Source organism: Labeo rohita, chromosome 13, assembly GCF_022985175.1.
Source record: "Labeo rohita strain BAU-BD-2019 chromosome 13, IGBB_LRoh.1.0, whole genome shotgun sequence".
In the NCBI taxonomy this organism is placed as follows: Eukaryota; Metazoa; Chordata; class Actinopteri; order Cypriniformes; family Cyprinidae; genus Labeo; species Labeo rohita.
Window position 1 is genome coordinate 17283299 of NC_066881.1, and position 25680 is coordinate 17308978.

General features: G+C 36.0%; 1 protein-coding gene across 4 annotated transcripts; it reads right to left on the reverse strand.

Annotated features, from left to right (window-relative positions):
* Positions 1–7890: 7890 nt before the first annotated feature.
* On the reverse strand, positions 7891–25336 carry urb2 (URB2 ribosome biogenesis homolog). 4 transcript variants are annotated; one of them, XM_051125670.1, is made up of 11 exons: positions 25227–25324; positions 25003–25122; positions 24352–24495; positions 24036–24212; positions 19647–22836; positions 19392–19552; positions 18077–18187; positions 15350–15592; positions 12152–12248; positions 8958–9097; positions 7891–8534 (listed from the first exon to the last, which is right to left on the reverse strand). In XM_051125670.1, exons 3-11 carry the CDS (start codon positions 24475–24477, stop codon positions 8337–8339), a joined length of 4443 nt encoding a protein of 1480 aa, XP_050981627.1. In that variant the 5' UTR covers positions 24478–24495; positions 25003–25122; positions 25227–25324; the 3' UTR covers positions 7891–8336. The 4 variants fall into 4 exon arrangements, with proteins under 4 accessions (XP_050981627.1, XP_050981629.1, XP_050981626.1 ...); XM_051125672.1 differs by lacking the exon at positions 25003–25122 and having other exon boundaries at positions 25308–25336; XM_051125669.1 differs by having other exon boundaries at positions 25003–25264.
* Between the last annotated feature and the right edge of the window lie 344 nt (positions 25337–25680).

Sequence of the window (25680 nt, forward strand, 5' to 3'; positions counted from 1 at the left end):
CGACCGTTATTTTAGAACGTTCACTTTATTGTTTCCATGGCGACGCGTCATGATTGACACCGCAGCCACTATAGCGCTGTATGACAGACGTATCGCTTTTATTTCGTTTTTCCTTTTTTATTCAAAATATTCACACACTTGCTTACCATGTTTTCAACTATCTGATATTCCGGTTCACGAATACGTGTAAGTGAGTGTATTTTGCCGTTTTAAAACCTTTATAAATGATCTGGATCGTGATCTATGACGTGTGATGGGCGCCGCCATGTTTGTTCGCGCTGCCGTTCAGAGGGTCCTGTCAGCCGGATTTACAGCACGTAAATTCACCAGTTTCTCCCGAAATACATGCAAGTAAGTAGCTGGTGAAGTGGGAAAGGAATGGAGTGAATTATATCATTACTTACATTATGTGTATCTGATATAAATCAAACACGTCGGCAAATTATACTTGAATGGATTGTTATTGCTGCTTCCATAGTCATCCGTGTGCATTTTACAAACTCTAAATGTATTGTTTTACTAGTAATTATGTGTATTTAAATTCCTGAAACCTAAAATAAACGTTAAGTCGTTGAAAACACTGCTCAATTGTGATTATATGACAAGCGCAGCGCGCATCTCTCTCTCTGGCTCAGCGCCAGACAACGCGCGAAAACACAGTTTGAATTTGGCAGTTGCGTGACGTCACCGAACGTTCGAAATCCCATATGTGGGACCGTACTCCCAGGGGCACAGAAAATAGAATCCCATATGTGGGACCGTACCGCTCAAAGGGTTAAAAAACAAATTAAAATTTGACCTGAATCCCAAAATGTTTTTGAGCCATCCAATAATTTGAATAAAGCACGAGGCTGATTTAGAAACACTGCTGCACTTCCAAGGAAACACTTGAATGACCTACTTTTCATATGGTGACAAGCACTGCAGACTGGATCTTTATGTACACACAGCGCTGCAGTTAAAGATTTGGGCTGGCAAGTGACACCCCATTCAATCCCTTTTCAAACTTGAGCAAAGCACTTATCCTCAGATTGGACCAGGACAGCTGTTGATGTTGTAAGTATGCTGTAAATTGATTAGAATTGAGTGTCTATAAAATAACAAATAGGCAGATGATTCAATCGTGATGTGCCAAGGCTCAGAATGCTCAAATATAATAACATAATAAGGTAAATGGTTTAGGTTATTTATTTATTTACAAATGACACCAATATATAGGGTATATGATTACAGAAATTTGATTTTGATGTCTGAAAGAATGTGGAAAATACACTACCAGTCAAAAGTTTTTGAACTTTAGGAGTTTGAATGTTTTTTTAAGAATTCTCTTCTGCTCACCAGGCCATTTACTTGATCCAAAATACAGCAGTAATATTTAAATTTAAATAACTGTTTTCTATTTTAATATATTTTAAAATGTAATTTAGCATTTAATTTTAAATTCATTTAATTTAGCAATTTTAGCGTCATTACTCCAGTCCTCAGTGTCACATGATCCTTCAGAAATCATTCTAATATGCTGATTTTCAGTTTAAAAACATTTATTATTATTATCAATGTTTTAATCAGTTGAGCAATTTTTTTTCAGGATTCTTTGATGAATAAAAAGATTCAAAGGTCAGCATTTATCTGAAATAAAACGTTTTTGTAACATTATACACTATACCATTCAAATCAGTATAAATTTTTGAGGGGAGAAAGAAAAATTATAGCAATGAGTACCTCTATTTAGCAAGGATGTGATGATAAAGACATTTATAATGTTACAAAAGATTTCTATTTCAGATAAATGCTGTTCTTATGAACTTTCTATTCATCAAAGAAACCAAAAAAAATTCTATTCAGCTGTTTTCAACATAATGTTTTTTGAGCAGCAAATCAGAATATTAAAATGATTTCAAAAGGATCATGTGACGAGTAATGATGCTAAAAAATCGGCTTTGAAATCACAGGAATACATTTTTATCTAAACTAATTTTAAAATATATTAAAATAAAAAAGCTATTTTAAATAGTAAAAATATTTCAAGATGTTACTGTTTTTGCTGTACTTCAGATCAAATAAATGCAAAAAAGCAGGAGATTTCTTAAAAAAAAAATCTTACTGTTCAAAAACTTTTGACTGGTAGTGTATATCTAAAATGTGAAATAACCTTTCGCTTTTAAGGATAATATTTAAATATCAAGATTTTCAAATGTCATCTAGGAACAGCAACAGACTAAAACGTCCCCAGACACCAAGTTAAATAATTTCCAAATCCTATATCCAAGTTTTAAGCCATTTTCTGTATCACAATGAGCTAAATTACTATGATTTTATGTGACCTTATATCTATCTCATTACAATGTAAGTCTGTCAGTCTCACTTCATAACAGAAAAAAATAGCTCAAATGACCTGTACAGTATTCTGGCGCTCTTCAAATTCTAGCAAAAGCCAACACAAGCCTCAAGAATGTCATTAAAGATCATCATTATTATTCTGTAACTGTGTGGTTGTGCATTTCCTGCTCATAAACTTGGCATCCAAAACCTCTTCACTGTGGGAACATTTGGCTCACAGCCTACAATCGGAGATTGCTTGCCATTTCCTATGGCATCCATATTTTGTAAAAGGTCTATAATGCTTTATTGCTCCCCCCAAATAAGTTGTTAGGATTTCCTCTAGAAGATCCCTTGAGACAGCTAGGAGAAACAAGAACAAAAGGTGAGGCTATGCTAAAAACTGCCACATTTAGTCAGGGAGTATGATTATAATTCTGACCTACGGTTTTGTCATGTTGGTGGTGACAAAAATATGTTTTATTTTCTCTTGTTACATGAATATCCCTCTGAACGAACGCCTAGTGACAGATTTTCAGCGTACAGTTATGTCAAGATCAAAAACCTACAATAAACTCTTTTCTGTTTTGAGATACAGCCTGGAGTGTATTTTAAAAAACGTCCAGGGAGTTTATGGAAAATAAAGATCTCCTAGTGGCTATAAAAGGTCAACATGTTTTTATGAAAGCTCCATCTCCATAGGGAAATAACAGCATTCTCAAAATTGGCTGCTGTACTTTATAACAACCTGAAGTCAATGGCCACTCTTAACCTTGATTGAAAAAACAATAACATTCAAAAGCAATTTGACTCTGAAAGACAACTCCTCATATTTATAACGGTGCATGTTTTCAAACATGTCAACACTGAGCGATTCGACCTCAGATATAAGGCCAGCTGACTATTTTGACAATAAGCGCACAGGCACAGCAATCCATGAAATATGATAGAACGCAAGAAATAACATTGGAACTCCACAATAAACACACACTGACGCATGTTGTTATAATCTTTGATAAATGCGCAGTTCTAATTGTTATCCAAAATTTCAGACAGAAATCCGTGCTCTGTGAGTGTGAACAGGACCGTTTCCATCTCATATCAGTTATTGTTATGACCTGTCTGTATATGTGTACTGTGGGCAAATGGCTTTTTCCTTCTACATTCAGAGGTTTGTTGTATCTAAAGCCCTGCCTGGTGAGCATTCACCAGGGCTAATGAGGCGAATCTGTTTTTCAACCGACTTGGCCGTCGTCCACTGGTCTGATCATCCCTGCCAGCTCCTGGGTGCCGGATGGGATGCTTTCTACCCCGTTCTAGTCCTTCGCTTACATGCAAGACCCCCCTACAGACACCAATTCTAGGCTACCTGCTATTACCTGACCGAACAAAGGAAATGAAAGTTGGGGAAACTTCATACAGGAACTCTTAAAGACCAACAATACAAACCAGGTTGATAATGCAGTGGTTCCCAACTATGTCCTCTTTGTCTGGCACACCCATTTCAGATCTTGGAGTGAGTTGATCACCTGAAACAGGTGTGTTTGAGACATGCAAAATGTGCAGTGTTGGATGGGCTCCATTAACGTGGTTGGGAGCCACTGCGCTGTAGGACTATGGAGCAGTTGTGAAACAGCTCCACCATCAGTTTGTCCACCAGACATACATCTACACATTCCACAGGGCCAAGTGGCACTTGAAAAGCCAGAACACCATAGTCAAGAACTTGTTCTTGGATCCCTCCACTGACATGGTTGTGAGTAATGCTAAAGCACAAGTATTGATAAAGCACATAAGGGATTTTCTTTTTGAAGAGCCTCAAGTGCTTTATCATGTGTAACAAGAGGTTCTTGAAAATACCTTAGCCACCTGATAATTCCATCATGATGTTCTAAAAAGAGCTACTGGTAATCTGAAAAAATGAAAAAATGCAACAATTCCTATACTCTTAAAAACAAAGGTGCTTAATGATGCCATTGAAGAACCTTTTTTGTTTAAATGCTTCCATAAAGAACCATTAACATCTGAAGAACCTTTCTGTTTCACAAAAGGTTCTTTGTGGTGAAAGAAGGTTCTTCAGATTATAAAAAGAAAGAGATGTTTTTTTAAAGAACCTTTAACTGAATGGCTCTTTTTGGAACCAAAAATGGTTCTTCTATACCATCACTGTGAAGAACTTTTTAAAGCACTTTTATTTTTAAGAGTGTAGTATGGTGACCACTATTCGCGAGTTTTGTCCCACGTCTTGTCAAATACTTCTCCTAGAGGGCCAACGTCCTGCAGACTTTAGCTCTACACTCTTAAAAATAAAGGTACTTCACAATGCCATTGAAGAACCTTTTTTGTTTAAATGGTTCCATAAAGAACCTTTAACATCTGAAGAACACAAAAGGTTCTTTTAAAATGGTTCTATGACATCGCTGTGAAGAACCTAGTGATATTCACTCTCACACTGTTGCTAAAGATATGTAACACTTTTCATATTACAGTCCTGCAAAGGTATTCACATTTGCTATCCTGTGGCAAAACATGCATTAACTTTAAATTGAGCTTTTATGAGGCTTTACACATGTGCAGTAAAGCAAATTTAACGTTTTCCGATATTTCGGACAAAGAGCATTTTAAAACGAAAACGCAAATAATAATAATAATAAATCTTCTTACATTATTCTGCTTTCTTAAGATGTGTGTGTTTGAGAGAGAGAGAGAGAGTAGGTTATCTTAAGGTTTTTTTTTCTCATTGTTTTACTTTTTAATTCTTTTTTATATTTAAAAAATAAACTATATATAAAAATGTGGCAGGCAGTTGCTTCAAACAATGGTATAAGGCTATTCAAAACATCATTCAATGTAAATTGTGACAATCGTAATTAATAATCGCAATTACAACTTCAAGGGAACAATCGACAATTATGATTTTTGTCATAATCGTACAGCCCTAGCTCCAACCTTCATCAAATGCACCTGTCTGTAACTTTCTAGTGATCGTAAATAAAGCCACCAGAAGGCAAGTCTGCAATCATTAGCCGAAAAAGTGTAACGGCTACAGCTAACCTTTCTGGTCTGGCAGTACGTCGAAAAAGAGACCAGAGGCTGTTTTTTTAATGGATGTCAATGGAGGAGAGGCTTTACTACAGCGTTTTAGAGGAAATGGCTTATCATTTAATGAATCGACAGCCTATATGCTAATCTTCCACATGTTTTACACTAAACAATACTTTTGGATTGAACTGTTTTTAGAGTTTACCACAAAAAAAGCTGTTTTAAAAGAAAAACCACTTTTTGCGACAGGTGGGATTCAGTTTACGGCACTTCTCATTTATTACTGGTGTCCGTAAACGGCGATTGAGAGTCGCACAACTCAAGGCTGTAATGTGGTTGGTTATTAAGGGACATGTGATCCAAGTTAGCTGTTATGGTTTCTCCAATAGTAAGTGATACAGACCCTCTCATTTATAGTAAGCAAATCTCTGTCCTAAATACCTTGATTAGCTTCTTCAGGTGTGTTTGATTAGAGTTGAAGCTAAACTCTGCAGGGAAGTGGACCTTAAGTGTCAGAGCTGAGAAACCTAGATCTACCCTGCGTTCCATTCGGAAGGGCTCATCCCTATGCCCCTTCAAAGGGTTTACTCTCCGGAGTTAGAGCTTCGAAGGGTTGAAGGGTGTAGGGGACCAAACAACTTTTTCCTGAAGTGCCCTTCTGTGTCATCATGGAAAGAATCAGCGCAAAGGATCACGAGGGCCTGAAGTGTCCATCAGTTGTACCCTTCGAAATCCTTCATTCCGAAGGGCCCTTTGAAGTGGCCAATTTTGAGCACTTCGGTTTGGAACGACCCTTCAATATGGCGACCATGATTGTTTTCACTCCGAAGTGCTCTTCGGAGGGCAATATATCCCGTTTGCATCGCTAGACACCTACAGGATAAGAACATCCTAATTAAACCTGCCAGATGATAAAATGCAATTAATGTTCTTATAGTTTAATGTTATATTTTGCAGACTGAGTATATCCTGTATAGAGTAAATTATATTGTATCACTTTAAGCTGGGCAAATTGAGTTCCATAAAACCAGTCACAATTAACCAAGCTTATTTATCTCTATCACACGTTCCCCGCATTGTCCCACAAAATCACATCTACATCTTCAACAGTGCCAGTAACATGAGCAGCCAATTCCTTCACATTTGTACACTGCATGTTGAACATTTTCTTGTATTGTAATGGCATTGTGTTCATACAGTTGTACATTTATTCAGTCTGCATCTGAGCTTGTTCCTGTTTTGCACCTAAATTCTCTTCAAAGAGAACCTCAGGAACACAATGTTATTGTACACAGCAGAACAGCTTTCAAAAAGTATAGGCACACCAGGGTAGTTGGTGTGACTGCTCTATAAATGTTTAACACCATTTTTACAATATAGGTCTAATGGGATGCATTTTTAATTGGTTATTTGTCATCCAGGAGACACTTTCACAGTACACTAATTTTATAGAGTCCACCTGGAGCAACCTCAGGTTAATTGGTTTACTCAGAAGCACAATCCTTAGACGGGATTCTAACTTTAGATGATGAATCGGACAGTTTCAGGACTTAAAGGAGAAGTCCGCTTCCAAAACAAAGATTCACATATAATGTACTCACCCCATTGTCATCCAAGATGTTTATGTCTTTCTTTCTTCAGTCGTAAAGAAATTGTTTTTTGAGGAAAACATTTCAGCATTTTCCCCATATAATGGACTGATATGGTGCCCCGATTTTGAACTTCCAAAAAGCAGTTTAAATGCGGCTTCAAACGATCCCAATGTGGTTGTAAACAATCCCAGTCGAGGAAGAAGGGTCTTCTCTAGTGAAACGATCGGTTATTTTCATTAAAAAAAATACAATTTAAATACTTTTTATTCTCAAACACTCATCTTGCCTTGCTCTCGTTGAACTCTGTGTATTGTGGCTCAAGACAGTTAGGGTATGGCAAAAAAATCAAATCGTATTTTCTCGCTCAACTTCAAAAATCATCTGAAAATCATCCTACATCACTGCAGAAGTACCGACCCAGTCTTTGCAAAGTGAACATGCAAAGAAGGTCAAACACCCTTAACAAAAAAGGTAAAACGGCGATATAGGGCGATTTTGAAGTTGAGGGAGAACATGAGATGGGAGTTTTTCGACATACCCTAACTGTCCTGACCCCGAAAAAAACAGTTTAGGCAGAGTGAGACAAGACGAGCGCTTAACATTAAAAAGTATATAAATTGTATTATTTTTATGAAAATAACTGATCGTTATGCTAGATAAGACCCTTCTTTCTCAGCAGGGATCATTTACAACCACATTTGGGATCGTTTGAAACTGCATTTTGGAAGTTCAAAAACGGGGCACCATATCAGTCCATTATATGGAGAAAAATGCTGAAATGTTTTCCTAAAAAAAAAAAAAATATTTCTTTACAACTGAAGAAAGAAAGACATGAACATCTTGGATGACAATGGGTAAGTACATTACATGTGAATCTTTGTTTTGGAAGTGGACTTCTCCTTTAAGGTTGTCAATTCAGATAAGCAACTGTAGCACCTTAACTTTAGTCTTTTATTTAATAGGGTTTGTCTGAGAACAAAAATGTACTGTTCTCCTTAGAAAAAAAAACTGTTTGTCAATTACAAAAAGTAAGGATGTACAAAATAAATGGTCACAACAAAGATTTTTTTTTTTCTTATTTAAAGTAAAACCCAAAATAGTCATCATTAACTGATCCTCATGCTGTTTCATACCTGTACGACTTTATTTTCTGCAGAACACCTACTGATTTCTATTGTATGGACAAAAATATATCTAAATATCTTCTATTGTTCACAGAACAAAGTCATACACATTTGGAACAGCATGAGGGTAAATAATGACAATTTTCACTTTTGGGTACACTATCATACAACACTGAAAAACATTTATTTTTATAACAGATTAATTAGAAGTAAACATTAGAAATTACAGACGTATTTTTGAAGGTAGAGGATGCCTTTTTTAGACGGTGTACTTTTCTTCCCCTTGCCTTTGAGATTTGTGATAGTGTGTGTAACTATTATACAGGTCACTGAACACTTCCTTCACACCCATTTGAAGAGTGGTGTTCAGAAACTTAATGTCTTGTTCAACACAGTGGTCCATAATACAGTATATGCCCTCTGTTAGATGTGCTTTAATTTCTGGTTGAAGCGTCACCTAGGAAATAAGAAAGAATCTCATTGTGAGGGTATTCAATGACAACAATTATCTGCAATGTGATTGTTCAGTGCAGTAACATGAGCCTCAGGGCAGTTAGAGGTCAATCGCATTTCACACTTCAAGTTGGAAAAAACAATTGGCTCTCAAAAAACTCTGGACAATGTGTTTCTTTTCAAAAAGTTAACGCAACCTCTTGTCTGTTGCGAAGAGCGCAGGACATCGGATAAGTCCCAGTGCGTCGACTCTCAAGCTATAATTGTGTGGTTTAAGATTTATGACACTGAGGAGATTCTTCTAAAATATTCCAACAAACATTGGCAGGCAGTTCACAAGTAAAAAAAAGACAATAAAAGAAAGCATTTGAGTAGAATTTGGCATAGGCATGTGATGGGTAAAAACTGATAATGACTAGCGTCTCACCTTCTGCAGTTCACTGACATATTGTGCAACAATGAATGAGGACAGGACTGTGAAATCTTCAGCAGCATTGGCAATATGAGTGTACATCCTCTCCACCAGCATGGCACACTTCAGAAAACTCTCTTTGTCCTTCTCAGAAGCTGAAAAAAGAAAGATCACAAAGTAATTGTAATATTTTAATTAGAACTGTTAACACGTGTGATTAATTATGCTTAACGCCGTTGGTGCATTTAATTAAAATCTAATAATTAACTCTAATTCAAAAAACTTAGCATGACCTCCATAAAACAAGTCTGTAAACCTTTAGACGGGTGTGAAATGTCACGACACGTATTTCAAAAGTGTAATATTTATTTAAATTTCATATAACATTCCAAATTACTTACAGTTCCTTTAACTGAAACATAAGAGTTTGAAAAATCACTCACATAAAATACCATTTTACATAAGAATTTTCTTATGCTCACAAAGGCTGCATTTATTTGATCAAAACTACAATATAACTATTATATGATTATAATTTAAAATAACGGTTTTAATATGCTAATATGGTGCAATAATAATAAATAATAATAATAATAATAATAATAACAATAATAATAATAATAATAATAATCTTACACTTTTTTTTTTTTTTAAGATTTATTTTTGGCATTATTATGCCTTTTATTAGATAGGACAGTGTAGGTGGGCATCGGGAAAGGTCCATGAGCCCGGATTCGAACTCGGGACGCCAATGTCGCGTCGGCAGGATAACCACAAAGCTACTGGCGCTGACGAAAAAAAAAATTCATACAAATTTTTGAACGTTTTTTTTTTTTTAGATTTATATTTTTGCCATTTTGTCTTTATTATGACAGGACAGATTAGAAGGGACAGGAAGCGAAGTGGGAGAGAGATGGGACGCAACGGCAATGTATGTCATTGGCGCCGACAGTCAAACGTTTTTGAACCGTAAGATTTTTCATGTTTTTTCTCTTCTGCTCACCAAGCCTGCATTTATTTGATCGAAAATACAACAAAAACTGTACAATTTTTAAATATTTTTACCATTTAAAATAACAGTTTTCTATTTGAATATATTTCAAAAATGTAATTTATTTCTGTGATTTCAAAGATGAATTTTCAGCATCATTACTCAAGTCACATCATTCTTCAGAAATCATTCTAATATTCTGATTTGCTGCTCAAAAAACGTTTATTATTATTATGTTGAAAACAGCTGAGCATATTTTTTCAGGTTTCTTTAATAAATAGAAAGTTCAGAAGAACAGCATTTATCTGAAACAAATCTTTTGTAACATTATAAATGCCTCTACTATCACTTTTGATTAATTTAAACAATTCTTGCTAAATAAAAGTATTAAAGAATTATTTCTTTGCAAAAAAAAAATTATACTGACTCAAAGCTTTTAACTGGTATAGTGTATAATGTTACAAAAGCTTTTTATTTCAGATAAATGCTGTTTTAATGTTTTGATAATAATAATAAAAATGTTTCTTGAACAGCAAATCAGCATATTAGAATGATTTCTAAAGGATCATGTGACACTGAAGACTAGAGTAATGTTGCTGAAAATTTAGCTTTGATCACAGGAATAAATTACATTTTAAAATATATTCAAATATTTGAAATAGTACAAATATTTCACAATATTACCGATTTTGCTGTATTTTGGATCAAATGAATGCAGGCTTGGTGAGCAGAAGACTTCTTATGGAGGAAAAAAAAAAAAAAAAAAAAAAAAAATCTTACTGTTCAAAAACTTTTGACTGGTAGTGTACATGCAAATATTGCCAAATCCATTAATTACACATTCTGTTCTCTAATCATTCATTTCAAATACGTTTTATGTTAGTTCAAATATTATAAATATGAATCCTGGTTAAATCTTATCTGTCAGATAAGAGTAAGCATCAAATTCATGTTTTAAAAAAATCATAAAGATGATCAATAAGACTGAAATTGCCTCACATCTAAATACATTTCAGTTCTGACCCAACTTTGATGTGAAATATGAAAGCCTGAGAAATGAAGAAAGACTAAACGTACTGATGCTACTGCAAGAAAAAATTGTCTTTAAATCCTAAGTCATAAAAAGGATTCTCAATTCAAAAAAAGATACACCTTCGGTGCTAAAATGTGTTGGGCCTTGAGCTTCAGGATCAAATTCAACCTTCTTTCTTCATGGAATTTTTTTCTCCTTCACTTCACTTTGAAATTCAATCCACAGAGCCACAGTCAGCAAGCGTCTGTCTCTGAACACAGCTCAACGATGTGCTTGTCTCATTAGGTGAATCATACCTCAAATAACATCTTTCGGCACAATAAATGAATTCAGTGCAATTTGTAGATGGAAAAGTACCAGGAGACATATGGCTCTATTGATGCTCAACAAAACTGTTGAAAACAACACACTTCTCATATCAAATTGTAAGTGTAATAACTTGCCAGCATCAGGTGCTTTCCAGTATCTTTTGTCCACTACAGCCAACAATAAGACCAGACATGCTGACAAGAAAGGGCTTTTGAATTCATTGATATTAAATTTGTTTGCTTGCACAGAAGTCTTATGTAAAAGGTTACAATAATAGGATGAATAAAATATTAACAGTCAGGAGAAACTCAGCATTGACATTTGCAAACTATAATACATAAAAAGGAAGAAAAGGTAAATTAAATAGGATTTAAGTTCTCAATATAAGTATTATATACATATACACACTACTGTTCAAACGTTTGGGATTATTAAGACTTTCTAAAACTATTTTATTGATTCAATTATGCATTTAATTGACCAACAGTTACAGTAAATACATTTATACTGTATTTATATAGAACAAAATAATTATATTTCAAATAAATGCTGTTCTTTTGAACTTTCTATTCAATGAAAAGATGAAAAATAGGCAGCACAACTGCTTTCCACATTGAAAATGATAAGAAATGTTTCTTAAGCAGCAAATCATTATATTAAAATGATTTCTGAAGGATCATGTGACACTGAAGACGGGAGGAAATTCAGTTTTGCATCACAGGAATAAATTTGGAAATATATTCAAAAAGAAAACAGTTATTTTAAATTAAAACAATATTACTGTTTTATTGTATATGGAAATGCAGACATTGTGAGAGATTAAGCTGTATATAATGTTTAAATGTAAACAAACGTGGGTATTATACATGTGCTTACCTCTGTCAGAGTCACCCCGCTGTCTGCCTTCATGCATGACTGATGAAACCAAGCGATAAAAGCAATTCAGGAAGGTGGGAGAAGCCTTCAGCATAACCTGCAAACATTAAAAGCTTTCAAAACTGGTCCACAGCTGGGCTCAGTGTAATATCCATTGGCCTTTATGTTTATCCAATAAACACCAAAAAAAATAAATGACCAACTGTGCTAAAAAAAAAAAAAAAAAAAAAAAAAAGCTTTATAAGCAAGCTAAACATTTGACCCTGAATCATTTTCAACATTTTAATAGAAGACAGATGTATTAGTTGAATCCTAGCAACAGTGTAAGCAAGATGGCTGATAGTGATGGCTGATTTATCACTTTTTATTCAGCCATTACGTTTTCTAAAAAACATGTCAAGTTGAGATGACCATGTAAAGTCTTAAGTATGACAGAAAAATTAGTTTGAACTATCCTTTTAAAGGGACTGTTCAGCCAAAAATGAAAATTCTGAGTTTGCTGGTAGCCATTGATTTCCATAGTACTTTTTTTCCATACTATGGAAGTCAATAGCTATGTTTCCATCATAAAGTTTTTATGCACATTTTGAAGTATCGCATCAGAAACGAATGATGGAAACACCAAAATTAAAAAAAACCAAAAAACCTTAATTTCGCAAAAAAGTTTTTACGCTTGCCTGAGGTGGTTTTTGAATTAAGTTAATGCGAATGGGAGATGGAAACGCATTTTGTGAATTAATTCCTTCAGACGCACCAAAAAAGTAACGTGACTGCGTTATGCAACGAGATAATTTGACTAACTAGCAGACTAATCTCATTGCACAGCATCTGAAATGTTGTTATGGTCATTCTAAGATGCCTTAGCAAAGCCTGCTGTCAAAGTATTTTCGTATAATTGCCTCAAAGAAATGTCTTACAAGACTGTGTTCCCATACAGCTGGGATCCGCCTCCTAAAGCAATGACCGCATGTATTGTTTCGTCTGCTCTCTTTGAATCGCTAGTAATTTATTATATGTGAAAATTACTATATTCAGTAGCTTTTTCTACTTTTCTTACTGATATTTAGTGCCAGTTTATCAGGAAGTGACAATTTTGTTCTCTTTGACTCGTTGGATGGAAACTTAGATGCTTATTTGCAAATGTTTTAAGCGATATTCCAGTTTTGCGCACAAAGTAAATTTGCAACTTTGGATGGAAACCTGGCTAATGTCTACCAAGAACTGTCTGGTTACCAACATTCTTCAAAATATATTTTGTGTTCAACAAAAGACAGAACCTCATACAGCTTTGAAACAACATGAAGGCAAGTAAATGTTGGCAAAATTTTCATCATTTTTGGGTGAGCTATCCATTAGTTCACGTCGAGAATAAAAATTTCCTGATAATTCAGTCACCACAATGTCATCCAAGATGTTTTAGTCTTTCTTTGTTCAGTCAAAAAGAAATTATGTTTTTTTTTGCGGAAAACATTCCAGGATTTTTCTCCATATAGTGAACTTCAATGGTGGCCAGTGGGTTGAAGTGGATTGCAGTTTCAGTGCAGCTTCAACTGGCTCTACACGATCCAAGCCGAGGAATAAGGGTCTCATCTAGTGAAACGATTTGTCATTTTCTTTAAAAAAAAATTAAATTAAAATGTATATCCTTTTTAACAACAAATGCTCATCTTGCACTTGCACGACTTGACCTGGAAAGGTCACACACACAAAGGTCAAGACATAGGCAAAAGTACTGACCCAAGCGAACATGCAAAGAAACACCATTAACAAAAATGGCTAAAATAATGAAGTTGGATGATTTTGAAGTTGGAGGAGAAAATGAGATGGAGTTTTTTTGCCCAATCCTACCTTTCTGAATCGGAGTACACAGACGAAGAACAAACCGTGCGTGACGTTTCCAATGTGATTACAAAATGCGCAATGCAGAGCTATTGCAAGATGGGCATCTGTGGTTGTGGTTTTTAGAAAATGACCATTCGTTTTGCTAGATAAGACCCTTATTCCTTGGCTGGGATTGTGTAGAGCCCTTCGAAGCTGCGCTGAAACTGCAATTAGGACCTTCAACTTGTTGATCCCCATTGAACATTTTTCTCAAAAACCATTTCTTTTCGACTGAAGCAAGTAAATTAGTAAATTATCAGGAATTTTTCTTTTCTGAAAATGAACTAATCCTTTAAGACAGATGTTTTGAAAGTGTATAATGATTTACACTGTAGTGGCAAAACAACTAAGAATTGCTAAATTTAAATTTACAATTGCTAAGATTAAATTTACATTTACATTTAATGTAGACGTTTTAATGAAATCTCTGATTCAACATGCATGTCTTTATCATTTTAAAATGATTTTACTCCTAAAGCATGCTCTCATTTCACTTAATAAACATGAGATGTTGAGATGTCATGTTGAGATGGTTCCAAGTCTCCTACTTTCACTTGCAAAGCAACCGGTACACCTTATCTTACACAGTACCAGTATTCCTTACCTACCAGACACCATGATCTCCTTCCCCTCAGGGTTCGTGGCAACTTCCCAAACTACATTCTAATTTTCACTTGTATTAAGTGCTAATTAAACGCCTCTCCAGGGCACTGTAATATTCACTCCTAACATCAAGCAGCATTAGCCTGTAATATACCTATTTGCATAAACCTATGGAAACATCAGCACTATCCAAAGCATCTCAGAGAACTAATTTACCATTTGAGCCTAATGTTACATATTACCATGACATCCACCGTTTTTAAAGCAATAAGAGCAAATTACTGCATTTTACTCAATAAAAACAGTCAGCCTGAGTAACAATGCTTTTCATCTCAAGAAAATCTGTCATACTTTACAGATAAATTGCATTGTTTATATAATATGGGATTATATAATTCTTTTCATAATATGGGATTCATTTTTCTTCTGCCAGACACGGCATGTTGGGTGTGTTCATGAAACAAAACCCTGAAAGCCACATTAATAAAACATTTTCCCAAAGCAAGTGCAGATAAACAGATGTCAGAGACCCGTCTTTAAAAAACTGATAACATCTGGCACAGTTTCTCCCTCTATGGCCTCTGGCTGATTTGTTAAGTCAATTTAAAACATATAAGGATATAATTCAACTTGAGAGAATACAACAATAAAATGTGCACCTTTTATCAAGTTTAAACTCTTATCTGTCTCTCAATCCAGTCCTGGGATACTCACCTGAGGGTAGCAGTGGATAATTACAAACAGAGCTTCATGGATGGCCTCAAAAGCAGCATGGTAGTCCTCCACGGAATGACTGTCAAGAGGCACAAACTGCAGTGCGCCCAAAACCACAATGACATGGTGTGGGTTGGAGATCATTGCTTTACCCTGCTGGAGCAGGACAGTCAAAGTCTCGAGAGCTGGTAACGTCAGTGCACGGGTCAGAGAAGGCATCTTGCTGGACTCCTTTATAACAAACTAAAAATGAGGGAGAAAACGAAAGGATACTACTTAACTCACTGTTTTTCCTGCAATGGCAAAGCTGAATTATCAGCAGCCATTTCTCCAGTCTTCAAAGTGATATGATTCTTCAGAAATCATTCTAATATGCTGATTTGCTGCTCAAGAAACATCCCTTTCTATATCAATGTTGAAAACCGCTGTGCTGCTTAATATTTTTGTATAAACCATGATAAAAATGTTTCTGGATGCTTTGATAAATAGATAGTTCAAAGGACAGCATTTATAAAATAGAAATCTTATGTAAGAGCTCCTACAAGCCAGGCTGACATTTACCAGAAATCCTGCAGACACCTTCAAACATAGCACAATATCAGTTCGCTTTAATATAACAGAATGCTTTTCAACTGCAGAGCAAACGATCAGTGCTATAAAATATTAAATCACAAAAGTGACGAGTACAGAGCTTGTTCTTTATTTGTGTACGAGTATAGATGCGCACAGCATAAGGTTAACAAAGCTTCTGGTCGCTGTGGTGAACTCTGCTAGCGGCAGCTTTAGTGTGTCAAGTTCTGACACTGAGAAGAAAAGTGCAGTGATGAAAGTAACCTGACAGGCACACACAGTCCTTCAGTGAACTCCGTGACACAGACAAGACTTTGAAACCTGACTTTTCCAGGCAGATGAATTTTAATGCTAAATCAAGACAAGAGAGAGGCAGGCCGGTGGGTGAGGTATGTGATATGTTTTACAAAGCTAGCTGCTTGGTGTTTTTCACTGCCAGCCAACTCTCTAGGCACCCTAAAGGAACGTTACAGGCTCGATTGAAGCAAAGCTTTATAGAATTTATTGCATAATGTCCCTCGGTTTTTATTTAAGCAAGAAGTCCAGGAAATCATTTATAAAGGAAGTAAACAGTGCCATGCACCTGGAGGGTTTAAAAGTGAAATGTGAGCTTCATATTTTTTTGTTAAAGCACTTTTTCTTTGTGTGTTAATTAAACTGTAAAGTTGACTAAATTGATTTTTTTTCCTTTGTTCTGCATTTTCTTGTTCCTGGATTTACTGGCTTTGCATGCTCATGGAATATTGTTAAAGCAGTATTTGCCTCAATTTGTCTATAAATTGTTACAATTGAGGTCAAAAGTTTACATACACTATGCAGCATCTGCAAAATGTTAATTATTTTACCAAATTAAGAAGGATCATACAAAATGCATGTTATTTTTCATTTAGTGCTGACCTGAATAAGATATTTCACATAAAAGATGTTTACATATGTGACCCTGGACCACAAAACCAGTCATAAGTAGCACGGGTATATTTGTAGCCGTAGCCAACAATACACTGAATGAGTCAAAATTATCATTAATTTTTCTTTTAATGCCAAAAATCATTATATGTTCCATTAACTTCCTACCATAAATATATTAAAAAAATTCATAAGTTACACGCATTGCTATGAACTTTATTTGGACAACTTTAAAGGTGATTTTCTCCGTTTTTTACTTTTTTTGCACCCTCAGATTACGGATTTTTAAATTGTTGAATCTCAGCCAAATATTGTCCTATCCTAAAAAACCATACCATCAAAGGAAAGCTTATTTATTCTGCTTTATAAATTTCAATTTCCAAAAATTATAAATTTTATAAAATGCCCCGTTCAAAACTTTACATACGCTTGATCCACAGCTGTTTTTTGTTGTTGTTGTTTTGTTGATAGTACGTTTTTTTTTGCCTTGTTTTTCTTAAACTGCCTGCTGTTCTTCAGAAAAATCCTTCAGGTCCTACAAATTCTTTGGTTTTCAGAATTTTTGTGTATTTGAACCCATTCCAGCAATGTATGATTTTGAGATCCATCTTTTCACACGGAGGACAAATGAGGGGCTCACATGCAACTATTATAAAAGGTTCAAACGCTCACTGATGCTTCAGTAGAAAACACTAAGACATTAAGAGCCGGGGGGTGAAAACTTTTGAACAGAATGAAGATGTGTACATTTTTCTTATTTCGCCTAATTATCATATTTTTTTTCCATTTAGAACTGCCCTTCAGAAGCTACAGAATATACTTAATATGTTTCCCAGAAGACAAAACAAGTTAAATTTACCCTGATCTTCAAATTCAAAAAGTTTTCACCCCCGGCTCTTAATACATCGTTTTCTCCTTCTTTATGTGAAATATTTTATTCAGGTCAGTACTAAATAAAAAAAAATAACATGCATTTTGTATGATTCCTCTTATTTTGGGAGAACAATTAACATTTTGCAGATTCTGCAAGGTGTATGTCAATTTTTGACCTCAACTGTATATCCTAATCATTCAATGCCCAAAGCTTATGCAGAAGTTTACACACAAAAAATAGACATCTTGATACTTTTATCTTGAAAGACAATCACATTAAAAAGAGACTGATACAACAGAAAAGCATGTGTGATTAATCTTATTCAAGGAAAAACATCAAATGGAAAACAAACTGAAAACAGGTATTGAAATACTTACAATGAGAGTAGACATGATTTGTGGAGTGATGAGCCAAAAAGCCTTTGAGCAATGCTCTGGAAACAGACAACAGGCGAGCAGCTTTATAAAAGTTACAGTGGACAGAACCTCCTGTGAAAGAAAAAACAAAACAACATATCAGCGCACACTAAATAAATGTGCTTTGAAACGTGCTTTGAAAAGAAAACGGAATGGATCTTTCATGTCAAATTCGATGATCAATTTCACTTTGCAGAATAAAGACACACATTGCATCTATCAAAACAGGTGACCGACTTTCAAATATAAGACCTAAGGCTGTAATTCAGTGAAATGATGCTTAATCATTACTAGTTCATTTATAAGCAGAGAAACCTTTATAATAGTCCTTTATGTTTCAGTAATTTGTTCAAATGACATTCATAGTTTAATTCATGTAACAACAAAGAGAGATTTTATTTCTCAGATTGCTTCAAAACTTGCTTAAAATGCAAACAATGAACGATGTCTGCAATAATCCAATAATAAAACAACTTTCCAAACTCATTATGGACCTAATTGTGCATGCATTAAGATGTTTTTGTCCTCTGACCTGAATTACTGCTTTTTGTATTTCTATGAAAGATGGTGTGTCACTCATGGGTGATGTTTCACTTTAAGCCAGTTTCACTAATATTTAAATTTCATAACAAAGAATGCAAATTACTGTATTATGTGTCCTGTTTGGGTTTTAATATCTAATAAATTACAACTAGTGTAATTTACTGATAATTGGGCACTAGGGACTTTGTTCTGTAGATTTTTTAAAAATTACACCAAATAAAATAAAACCATGAAACTGAATAAATGTGATAAGCTTGTAAACAAATGAATGGCATTAAAGGGATAGTTCACCCAAAAATGAAAATTCTGTCATTAATTACTCACCCTCATGTCGTTCCAAACCCGTAAGACCATCATTTACCTTTGGAACACAAATTAAAATATTTTGGATGAAATCCAAGAGCTCTCTAAATCTCTCTGAATAGAGTTAGTTTTTTTGCAAAACAAAAAGTGTTCTTGTAGCTTCATAAAACTGCGATTGAACCACTAATGTCACATGGACTATTTTGTCGATGTTCTTGTCCTTGACCGTGGTTGGACCCTTGCTGTCTATGGAGGGTTTGAGAGCTTTTGGATGTCATTAAAGAGATATTAATTTGTGTTCCGAAGACGAACGAAGGTCTTACGGGTTTGGAACTGCATGAAGGTGAGTAATTAATGACAGAATTTTTTATTTTTTGGGTGAACTATCCATTAAGTAAGAAATTTATTCCATTACACTACATTATCTTACAGTGAAGTGGCCTCCTTCAATCTTTGCTGGTAAAAGCCCCTCTCTGAGCATCAGCAATAATAGATGGAACTGCTCCTGAGAACAGCTGGACACCAGCTGATTTAGCAGCACCTTTACTGGCCCCTCCAGCTCCTTCACGTCTGATAATGACAACCATGTTCCTGTTGAAATGATGGACATACTGTTTACAGAACAAGCAGAGAATTCACAAAAAATTTGGTCAAGCCAAAGTTTTGAAGTTTTAGGGTACCGTACCTGACAGCAGCGCATGGATATTCTGCAAAATCTTAATATGGAGTTCTTCAAGATCTCTCGCTTTGGTCTTTTCAGCTGCCATGTAGAACGCAGAGAGGTAGTTAACTGATGAAACGAGGAAGTCCATAGGCCGAGGTGCTGGGCTGAGTTCCTTTAAGATCTGCTTGCAAAAGCTCCGGTAGAAAGCCATGTGGGATATTTTCACCGGGCTGTCGTCCTCAGAGATTGAGGCTCTTGCTAGTTCACTCCTGATCATGACTGTTACCATTTCAATTGAAAAGGACTGGCTCTGTCTACTTCCCTTGTGCATTAGCATGGCCTGTATGGCTGGCTCCATGACAGTAGTGGTCTTCTCTAACAAATGAGTCAGAGTCTGATCCAGTTGTTTATTCTTGTCAAGGCTTGTGATCATTTCTTTGCAAAGCATGCTTAAAGTTACCAGATGGAGCTGTAGCGAGCAGAGATCCCCCGCATCTAGAATTCCTGCGGTGAGGTTACTTTCAACAATGAAGGAGGTAAACTTCTCCAGATTGAGACACATGCTGCTTTTCCGGTCGATTATGAGCTGAATTAGGGAGAGAATGAAGTCTTGGACTGACTGAAGGAAAGACAACCAGATCTGGCCATCCAGACCCTTGAAGAGCCCCTTGCTGCTCCGAGAAAAGAGGGATGTCATAGTTGCCTCTAACAGATTACTTCCATGAACAACTTTCAGGATCATTTGAGAGTTTTTAACCACCAGGAGTGAAGCCATAATGCTAAAAAGCTCTTTGAGCAATCCAACAGATGCAGAGAGATCACACTGAATGCAAGAAGTCAGTGTGAACAAAGTCAGAAAAAGTTCTGAGAAGTCTTCAGGAGACATTGCATTTCCATTCAGCATACTTGTGACTTTGAGCAGCTGCTGTAATTCATCTACCTGAGTTTTAGATAGAGACACAGAGGTTTTCATTTTGACAGAGTCTGACATCTCCTGTCCAATGGCTTTCAGTCTCTTCATGTTTGTGTCTTCATCTTCAACTCGAGGCTTCAAAAACGAAGGACTGATTAACCGAACATGTGATGAGCCAAGCTGTCCAAGAAATGCCTTGATGATGCACTTTATCACTGCAGAGAAAATCCCAGGGAACTCACAAAGTACAGGACTCTCGAGTAATTGCCTGGATATTAAGGAGACAGAGATGCCAGTGTTCTCCAAATTGCTTCCAGAGGCATCCAAACTCTGAAGCAAAGACTTCAATATGCATTCTGCAAAAACAGATGTGTCATTTGGTTTGAGGTAAGGAGCAATTAATGGAAGGTTGGAGGTAACAAGAAACCAATTGGCAGCTATACAACTGTTGGCATTAACAGTGCAAAACTGAAAGTCCCAGCTCTGGTTGGCATCAAGCATCATTGATGATAGTTCTTGCCTGTTTAGAATAAACCGAGCCATTTTTGATGCTTCTGATGTTTCAGTCAATGGTTTGAGCATGTGTATCTTCAGCTTGTGGAGCGCAAGGAGATTCTGTAATAATTTACCAAGTGGACTGTCTATGTGCCTTAATGTCAGGGCTTTGTCTACTAAGGTGCCACTCTGTGAGGCGGCCAGAGATGTGTATTTAGAACAGTGAATCTGGAAGAGTGTATCCACCTCAACCCAAGTATGAGTAAGCAGAAGAGTCACCTCTTGGACCTTCTCCATCCAAGGGCCTTCGGTGACAAGCTTCTGCTTCAAAAGGTCTTCAACGACCTTCAACATCTCCATCATGAAACTCTGAGTTTTCTTCACGATTGGCACCGGGGTGCTGTTATCCAGGGTTTTGAAACTGAAGAGTACAGCGTAGAGGAGCAAACTCAAAGAAAACACTTTCAATGCCAAATCCGATGCTTCATCTCGGATGTAAGGGAGAAGACAGCACTGCATCTTTTTTAAAATGAGCCAACAGATCTCAAGATTTTGGCTCGGAGGATTGTCAAGCAAACACTGACTCAAGGTATTTTGTATCGTTTCGGGCAACAACGGTGGTCTCAGTTCATCCGCTGCAGGCCGACACACTACATCAAGCAGCTCTTCTATAAGTTTAGGCAGCTGTCGGAGTTTGGCATAAGTTTGCAAGACGGCAGACACGAGTGCTTCTCTGGCTTTCCTAACACGTACTTCCATGTTGTCTGCATCAACCCACACAGCTGAAAGGAGCTCATCTAAATCTGGCTCCAGGATATGGTGATTCAGTGCGAGCAGAGCTCTGAGACAGCGGTACCAAGCTGGGATGCCCATCTGTGTATTGTTAAATAACAGGCGAGCCAGTTTCCTGTAGAAATTCAATTGCACCTCTTTGTGTTGTATTCTGTCTGCAGCCACATTATAGATATCGCCAGCCAAACAGGAGTTCAGGAGGTTCTCCAGAGCTAATAAAGCAATACCCCAGTTCGATGCACTAAATTTTTCATCAATATCAAGCTCATCTGTGAATCCCAAAGCAGTCATGAGTTTAGTCATAAGGTGGAAGATTACTTGCTTGTTTTCTCCCCCTTTACAAAACGTATCTGAGGCAAATTTAAATAGCAGGGGCAGAGAGTTTGACTTAACGGTGTAAAATAAAGCCTCTTCCTCTTCGTTAGCTCCTTGGACGCTAAGTTTCGAAAGAATCACATTGACAGGGCCTTGCAAGCCCTTTCCCGCATGGCTCTTTTTGCCCCCAGCTTTATCCTCCAATGGTAAAACCTCTTCCTTATAGGACAGCAAATGATCAGGGATGAAGAGCGCTGATTGAAGAACCACGTCCACTTTGCTCCGGATTTCCTTGCTTAGATTCTGACGAATCTTTACATCATCCTTCTCAGTCCATACTCTAGTGCTCAGTAGGTGTCTGAGCAGGAGAAGCGGATGAAGAAGGTGTGCCGTTACCTGGGAAAACACTCGGTTGGAGTTTGCCTGCTGTTTCTGCACTGTTAGATAGGTGCTGAGAACAAGAAGGAGAACCTCAAAGACCTTGAGAGAGAGAGGCTCCTCATCTTTCTGCTGCCTGAGCTGCATGCTGGACAAGCCACAGAGTCGATTCAAGAGCTCCACTAACAATTCATACTTAGCAGTGTAGGTCACAGAAAGTACCGGGGAGGTCAAGATGCCATGACAACAGCTCAGAATGGTGTGGAAACTGACAGAATCGAGTTGCGAAGAACAGTCCAAAATCCTGTCATTGATAATCTAGAATGAAATAAAACAAATGATGAATGCAGTGTTCATTTTGACAGTTTATTTATTTTTGACCAAAAAAAAAAAGTTTAGTAAATTAATATTTCGTCATGCGATATTCATTCATTGCAGTAATAAATCTAATTTTAGCCATCAAAAACAGCATTGATGAAAAAAGTGCAAAATTATATTCAAACATTTCATATTCTTTTTGTTTTAGTTACTCAGTGCATTGTTATAGAAAAAGTGTGCATGAACAGCTTGACCTTCATTCTGACTTTAAGGTTGACTATAGTCTTTCTTAAGTTACTACATTGTTGTGGGGGGATTTTTCTCATCATATTTTATCAACAGCATGTTTTAGATAAAAGTCTTTAATAATCATCAGTATATGCATTGTCATTGTTAATGCTGACAAAAAATGTAAACCTTTACTAATATGTAAGTAATACTCATGAATTAGCGTAACAGATTAAATCAAAGAGACTTACAATGAAAAAAATACAAGCAGACATCAAAGGAGAAGTTCACTTCCAGAACAAAGATTAACAGATAATGTACTCATCCCATTGTCATCCAAGATGTTCCTGTCATTCTTTCTTTAGTCGTAAAGAAATTATGTTTTTTTGAGGAAAACATTTCAGCATTTTTCTCCATATAGTGGACTTCTATGGTGCCCCGAGTTTGAACTTCCAAAATGAAGTTTAAATGCCAGAGGAAGAAGTGTCTTATCTAGCGAATGATCCTTTTGCTTTTTTATCTCAAACGCTCATCTCATCTTGCTCTGCCTAAACTCTGTGTATTGTGGTTCAAGACAGTTAGGGTATGTTGAAAAATTCCAATCATATTTTCTCACTTAACTTCAAAAATTATTTCAAAATCATCCTACATCGCTGCAGAAGTACCGACCCAGTCTTTGCAAAGTGAACATGCAAAGAAGATCAAACACCCTTAATAAAAAAGGTTAAAAAAAGGCATTTAAACTGCATTTTGGAAGTTTAAACTCAGGGCACCATAGAAGTCCACTATATGGAGAATAATGCTGAAATGTTTTCCTCAAAAAACATAATTTCTTTACGACTGAAGAAAGAAAGACGTGAACATCTTGGATGACAAACTATATTGGTACTAATATATGGATATCCAAGAGAAGTGAAACTTCATGTTTGAGTCCAAGTGAAACTCTTGAAAACTGAAGTACTAGAAAATACCTGTGCTAGTGTGAGACGAAGGCTAATGGTTTTTCCTTCACTCAGCACATTATGAAGCTTCCTGCTGTGAAGGATATCATCTAGGTAGGTCCATAATCCCTCCACTACCTCTGAGGGTACATCCACCTTCTTATTGTAAAAACAAGTGAGGGCATGACTTGCCCAGTCAAACAGAACCTTTGATGGGGAAAGAAGCAAAAACATACATTTAAAAATATTACTATAAATTTGCAAGATATATCCAGTTAAAAGTAAACTTGTATACTCAAAAATATGCAGATTGAGAACAAGTCTATATTTCAATCATATAAATTACCTGCTCTTTATTAGGAAGAAGACACTGTGTTGATATCCATGCAAATCGAGCAAGTTTTAGTTTGTCTGGCCAGGGTGTGCGAGGGTTTTTCAGTTTCAGATGGATGCCAGAGTAAATAGCAGCCATGTCTAAGTATATTTGTGTCTAAAGGAACAAACACAGAGATTATCATGCTATGTTTACACATATACACACCAGTTAAGTATTAATAGAAGATTGATATTACAGATACTGTAATGTATTTATATACATAGTTTGGATAAATTACTAAACTTTTTTTAATAACAGTCATGATTTTCTTTAGGTTTCTGTCCATCTCTATCACAACACTAGCTAGCATTATTATATTGTAATAGCATAAACAACAACACCAATAATAGCAACGATAATAATGCTAATAATAATATGCGTGCGAATCTGAATAGAGAGAAACACATCAGTTTTCCATGTCAAAAGTCATATACTAAAGTAAACTCTCTGAAAATTATTTTAAACACACCAGCAGATGTTTGGCAGCCCCTAGCGAATCACATCACGAAAAAAAAATCTCAGAAAGCGTGATAGATTTTATGTAATAAAACGGACCGTAATATGATAAGCGTTACAGTACGCATTTTTTTATATAATGAGATTAACTTTTAAAATACTCACAATCTCATCACACACGTGTTGGCGCTGGAGACTGTAAAGACCTCTAACCTCTTAACTTTCACACAAGACGGTAATAATCGAGAATGATCATCAACACTTGAGGATGAAGCGCATCTGAAGCTGGTTCATTGTGTTACAAACATTTGTAAATATATGATTTGCTTCGAGAGTTCTTTTTAGTAATGGTTATAACGTCAGATTGCTAACTTGTAAATATAAATTACCTTGTGACCAAAGTAACCTTGACACTACAGCAAGCTAAACATGATAATGAAAAAATGTCTAAAATTTGAAATGCCGGTTACCCTTAATGGGGGCTGAGTGATGAACACATAAAGTAACCCGATAAAAGACCTGTTTAACAAGTGGTCGGTCGATTAAACGTTTTGACTTATCGTGTCTGAGAACGGTTTCGTCAGAGATCATAGAACGAAATAAATAGATTCCGCATCAGCGTTCGTGCTTTCAAACCCGCCATATTGAAAAGGTCAATATCAGCCCGCAAGATGTGTGCAACAGGCAGCATTTTTACAAGATTATGTTTATCATAAACGCTGACCGATTCTGCATATTGTAGAAGATTACACGTAAAAATAAAGCTATTTTAGTATTAGTAAAACGCTGTCTGTTAATAACACAGATGATGTCAATTTATTTAAAGCTTCCGTTTTAAAGGAC

Bases quoted from the DNA above. Each gene is read 5' to 3' on its own strand.
- urb2 (XM_051125672.1), bottom strand. From the start codon at position 24,477: ATGGCTGCTATTTACTCTGGCATCCATCTGAAACTGAAAAACCCTCGC. The intron at 9,098-12,151 runs GTAAGCACATGT...TTCTTTTTTCAG, and splicing joins GCGGGGTGACTCTGACAGAG to CTTCTGAGAAGGACAAAGAG. The intron at 8,535-8,957 runs GTGAGACGCTAG...CTTATTTCCTAG, and splicing joins ATGTCAGTGAACTGCAGAAG to GTGACGCTTCAACCAGAAAT.